The sequence below is a fragment of the Salvelinus fontinalis genome, chromosome 41 (genome assembly GCF_029448725.1).
Source record: "Salvelinus fontinalis isolate EN_2023a chromosome 41, ASM2944872v1, whole genome shotgun sequence".
Classification (NCBI taxonomy): Eukaryota; Metazoa; Chordata; class Actinopteri; order Salmoniformes; family Salmonidae; genus Salvelinus; species Salvelinus fontinalis.
The window spans coordinates 18,494,265-18,500,264 of NC_074705.1; the positions used below are offsets into that span (position 1 = coordinate 18,494,265).

Sequence of the window (6,000 nt, forward strand, 5' to 3'; positions counted from 1 at the left end):
TGAAGAGGTCCACATCATCCTAACACCACCGAACATGGCTGTGTACCTTACACACACACTGACTACAGTGTGTAGGTGTTGAGCCCTCAGTACAGACGTTCTGTGTAGGCCCATTAGGAGCCATTGTCTGTCTGTGTGTGTTTATGTGTACGTGTTGAACATTCTATTCAGGGTGGGAACAGAGAGAGGAGCCTAGAACCAGCTCAGGGGAGATGAGGTGTGTGTGTGTACTGTATGCTTGCAGTGACGGTGTGTGTGTGTGTGTGTGTAGGTGTTGAGCCCACTGTCTGGTGCTGTAACTCACGCATCCTGCATAGGCCCAGTGAGAGTAGTGAGCAGTGAGGGGCCAGATGTGTCTACTGCCTCACATCTGGATAGCAGACCATACCAGCAGTGTGTGTGTGTGTGTGTGTGGTACCCTTGGGACCGATTCCTCAGAACCCGCCCAACTCTTTCTCCACTCCTTGTAACTTCAACCTTCACTCTTTCCAAGTCTCCCCTCACTTTTCCACTTCCACTTGCTTTCCTAACTCCCGAATCGTGTATCCAGTAGACTCACAGGTGATATATAGTACGCGCACGCCAACACACTTTTTAAAAAAATGACAGAGAGGAGAAACAGATTGAGGGTTTGGAGCGGGGATTGAACCCCGGTCTCCGGTGGGGAGAGGAGTGTACATGTGTCTAAGCCGGGAGTGTTATTGCTAGAACCACGGGCTCAAGTCTTACCTGGCACGTCACAGCCCAGTATTTCCACTCTCATTCCGATCCCGGCAGGAGACCACCTCTCTGGATAGATCCTGATGAACTGGGCCAGGGTCTCCTCAAAACGCCGTAGCTCAGGGGTGTCGTAGTGGGTATTCCCCTCAAATATCTGCAACACACACAGAAATAAAGCAGAAATATTGAAATCTTTATATAGATGATTTAGTATAAATCACACTTTAGACTGACACACACACACACACACACACAACCCCCACATCACCCCCACCCTTACACATGGCCCCCTCCCCCACACCCACCTTGGGCAGGCTGGTCTTGCTGTCCATGACGTACCCCCAATCCTTCCCGTTTAGACCGTGCGCCACGCGGTACTTCCTCACAAAGGCCCTGTTGTCCGTGCTGCTTGTCCCCTCTCCGCCCCTCGCCCCCTGGGTAATGATCCCCCGGACCATCTTGGGGACACCCAAGTCAACTTGGAGCCACTCCTCCCCAGCCAGGGGCTGAGCGGGGCCGGGGAACCAGCCTGAGTGGCTGGCCACCAGGCGGGCGTTCCCCGGGGACCACAGCATGTCTCGAGCCGATGAGGCTGAGATCTGGGCGTCGGGGAGCAGGCCAGAGAGGAGGCCCTGCATCTCTGAACACGGAGCATCTGAAGTTGGGGAAGAAGAGGAGGAGGGAGAGGGCCGAAAATTAGTTATGAAAATTTTTTTTTTATTTGGGTCAATGTCATACATTACACAAAACTATCACATTTCAACCCTCACATAAAGAAGCAATGAGAGAGAAGGAGGGAGAGAAGGGGAGGGGTTATGACAGAGGAGGAGGAGAGAGAGAGGGCTGAAAGAGCGAGGGAAAGAGGGGGAGAATGGTAGGGGAAGAGAGAGAAAGCGGTAGGCAGAGGAGATTAGCGAGGAAGAGACTCGAGGGAGAAACAGAGGAGAGAAGACCAGAGACAAGACGAGACAGTGAGACCGAGAGAGGAGAAAGAGGAGAAGAGAGGAGAGCATTAGTAGGGTTGACGGTTAAGAGCGCACAGATCAAAGTTCCATGCTGTTATGTCACAGCACTAGCAACGCATGTAAACGAGGGATAAATGGCCACATAAATGTATGTGTGTGTGTGTATGTATCAACGTGAGGTCATCATCGTGCGTGTCTTCAAGTGAGTATGTGTGTACCTGAACGGTGAGCACCACTTGCAATACGAGCTAATGAGTGCTACTCTTTCTCCCTCTCGGTGAATCCCAGTTTTCAAGATTTTCAAGTGAACAAGAGTGACATGAATGATTGATTGTGACCCTTTCTTGTGACATACTGCATCTGCGATATTGTAGGGGTTGAGAGAAAGTAGGTTGGCATCCTGACATCAAAAACAGTGGAAAGGGCAGGAGAGGAAGAGGGGGAAAAGGGGAGAGACAGAGAATTATTCAGAGGTAGAGAAAAGGAGGGGGAAAAGCAAGAACAGAGTATGGAATGAGAGAGAAAATGAAAGTGAGAAAATAATGATCACGAGGGAGAAAGGAGGAGAAAGAGGAAGGAGAGCAGAAAGATAGAGAGAATGAGAGTGAGAGAAAAGACGAATACAGAGGAGGGAGGGATTGGAGACGCGCTGGCTGGCTGAGAATGGAGTAAAACTTTGATTAGACTAATGCTCTGGGTAACGTCAGGAGTTCTTATGTGTGTGTGAGTGTGTGTGTGTGCTCATGTTACTGCATAGTTAATGCATAAACTGGCTGGTGTTTCTTCTAAGTTTTTTTTAAAAAAGTTTCTTCACTGACAGAGCAGGAGATGCCAGACACACATTTTGTCTCTCAAAGAAAAAGAGACTGTTATGATGTGCAGTGGGACAGAGGATATAACATAAAGGATGCCTCAGATACCTAAGGCAAAATAACTTAAACATCTCTGTTCCCGTGGCACACACACACACACACACACCTATGATCTGACAGCCGTAGAGTTCGAAGCGCAGGGCAATGCCGTTCTTCCAGCTCTGAGGCCGGATGCGTACGAAGCGGGCTAGGACCGGCTGGGGTACGCGGTTCAACACCACCTCAGACGGGTCTGTGTTCGCATGGAACATCTGGAGAACACACAGAGAAAGGGTTTATGGTTCGACTTTTATACCAATCAAAAGATACCACACACATTTGACACCACACACACAAAGGCCAAAGACTGACAGAAGTGGGGAGCCTTTGTTGCTGCCCTATGCATCAGCCGGCGTGATGGGGATGAGTGAATGAGTGAGTGACACGGGGAAAAGAGAAGATTGCTGCGCTCCATTTCTTGACCGTAAATCGCTCTGGATAAGCGCACCTGCTAAACGACCAACATGTAAATGGAAATTAAATCAGTGTGCTGCAGGTGTGTGGAGCTAGGAGATGTGCATATGTCAAAAAGAGGGGATGCTGTTCTCACATTGCAAACAATAATCTTGGGAAAAGTGAAGAAGTGTGCGAGCAAGTCAGAGTAAATGTTTCCTCTACATCCTATCTTCAGTTCTCTCTCTCTCTTTCTCTCACTCGCTCGCTCTCTGCCACACACACACACACACGCACACACACACACACACACACACACACACACACACACACACACACACACACACACACACACACACACACACACACACACACACACACACACACACACACACACACACACACACACACACACACACACACACACACACACACACACACACACACACACACACACACACACACACACACACACACACACACACACACACACATCCATAGCCCGCTGTGTGAGTATCGCTTCGCTGCACACACATAGAGCCCCAGCTAAGCACAGACAACCTAAAGACAGATCCAATGACATCCACCCAGCTGTCTGTCTGTGTTTGTGGGGGAAAAGGTGAGGGCTGGTAGGGGTTCGGGAAGGGCAGACACACACATGCACGAACACCCATACCCACACTCCCCTTCCCACACCACCCACGCACACTATCACCGTGGGGGGACTGAACAGTGGACAGAAATGCTCGAGGGACATGACAGGGCAAGGTCGGACAGGATTGGGTGTTCTGTAAAAGTGACAGGATGTCTCTGCAGGAGGGGCAGGACATGACCAAGGACAACTTCCTGTGGCATCCGCCCACAAACGTCCGCCACCCTCCTTTACACCCCCCCTTCCTCTCTTGACCCCTCAGGGAGAGAGGTTAGAGGTCAGAGGATACATGTGACTATAGGAGAGGAGCCTCTTCCTGTTCACGGGAAGGACACACACAGACAGACAACGGACAGATCATGCTCGTGGGAGGAGAGGAACAAATGGTGAGAGACGTCTTGACTCACCTCATGTCCGGTCCCTCTATCTGGTCTGGAGGTCGTCCACCAACCCCACCCCATCAAAACACCTCCAATCCTCTCTCTCGCTCTCTTATTTCTGTCTCTCACTCTCTCTCTTTCCATCACTCTCCCCCATCCCTCTCTCCACTATCTGTCCATCTCCCCCTCAAGTGAGGCTCATGGCCTGAAACCACAAGACCGTCCTCTGGCATGTGATAACACGCACGCACGCACGCACGCACGCACGCACGCACGCACGCACGCACACACACACACACACACACACAGGAAAGACAAACTTTGATAAGAGGAAGTATGAGCCCTAAACTCACTCCAAGTGACAGTTATAACAGTTCATTTACAGTTACAACAAGTTTGGGCTGTCCACCTCCAGATATAAGAGGAACTCAGAGGAAAAAAGGACCACAGGTAAAAGCTTAATATCAGTTAAAACAGACACTGACTGTGTTCCAAATGGGACTCTATTTCCTATGTAGTGCACTACATTTGACCAGGGCCCTACAAAGGCAATAGGGTTCCATTTGGGACAAAGACACTATAGAAACATGTATTGTGGCCCAAGATGCACCAGATAGACAGCCAGGCGTTACACCAACTGACCACAGAGGGTGCCAGAGCTAAGGCTTATTTAAAGCAATGTTTTTGCATGAAATGCAGGCCTATTGTCAAATAATTGAATGTGCTTTCAATCTGTCTATTTCGCTCTTCTCCTTTGAGTCTGGGTCTATGGCCATTCTCTTGCTTTCCCTCTCTCTCCTTCACTCCTTCTTTGTCTTTCCTTCTCTCAGACTATTCGCATTATATATAATTCCCGTCTCATCTCTCCTCTCCTCTCTGTGTATCTGAGGCTGTAATCATTCTACCAACCTTTCCTTCACTCTCTCTTCCTCACTACAGTGTTGTCAATCTCTCTATCTCTTCCGGTCTTCCTCTCCCTGTGTCGGAGGCCACTCTGTCCCCTGGTATTTTGTTTGGCCCTGTGCACTGTGTGCGCGTGTGCGCGTGTGTGTGTGTGTGTGTGTGTGTGCGTGCGTATGTTCACACAGATGTGTGTGTCTGTGTGTTAACCAAACCCCCATGAGTCCAAACCACAAACTGTCCCCCAGAAGATAACATAGCCAGTTCTCACCTACTGCCAGATGGTGTAGAGATAATGTCACGTATCTGTCACGTAACAGCCCAAACCACCAGTCACCACACAGACTAGTCCTTAGACTTAAAACGACATTTTAGAACTTCCTTTTTTTTCACGAGGAAACTTCATTTTGTGATGTCAGGCATATTCAACAGACCTATTTTTGGGTGGGGGGGGGGGTGAGGGTTTTTAGAAAATAAAGAAGGATATGAGAGAGAGGGAGAAATAGAGAGAGAGAGAGAGAGAGAGAGAGAGTGAGCAATGGGGGTGGGGGATAGGAGAAGGAGAGTCGTGCTGCAGACATCCCCCGTCCCCTCCGTTTCCTCTTCCTCTCTCTAGTCACATACTGACCCCTAACCCCTGACCTCAATATCCCTATCAGCAGGGTCAAAGGTCATTCAGCTCATTAGACACCTGGACATTTGCTGGGAACAGGTGAAGGGTCATAAAACTGTGTGTGTGTGTGTGTGTGTGTGTGTGTGTGGGTAAGAGTTGATGCTTGGATATATGTGTGTCTATGAGTGTCTATGAGTTCTTGTAAGAGCATGTGTACGCTCTATGTACATCCTATATGTCTCTATGTACATCACATGAGTGTGTTATTGTATGTGATGGTATGAGATGTGCCATTGTTGCTATAGCAGACTGTGGGTGCCATTCAGCCAGTCGTCTGGGCGAACTTCGTAATCTGCCTGACGACAGGAGGGAATGGGGGGGTAACCAGTCTAGCTCCGCCCTTACTCAACACACAGGGCAAAGAGGGCTAAATAATTAACATTGTCATGTTGTCTCCTCATGTGGC

General features: G+C 49.4%; 1 protein-coding gene across 2 annotated transcripts in view; it reads right to left on the reverse strand.

Annotated features, from left to right (window-relative positions):
* The window catches only part of LOC129840684 (neuropilin-2-like), an 84,085-nt gene that overhangs the window by 22,479 nt on the left and 55,606 nt on the right, over positions 1-6,000 (reverse strand). For both annotated transcript variants that reach the window (XM_055908755.1, XM_055908757.1), the window contains exons 8-10: positions 2,664-2,808; positions 1,026-1,375; positions 730-874 (exon numbers count right to left, since the gene is read on the reverse strand). In XM_055908755.1, the coding sequence (XP_055764730.1) occupies positions 730-874; positions 1,026-1,375; positions 2,664-2,808 (640 nt within the window). The remainder of the gene's footprint in view (positions 1-729; positions 875-1,025; positions 1,376-2,663; positions 2,809-6,000) is intronic.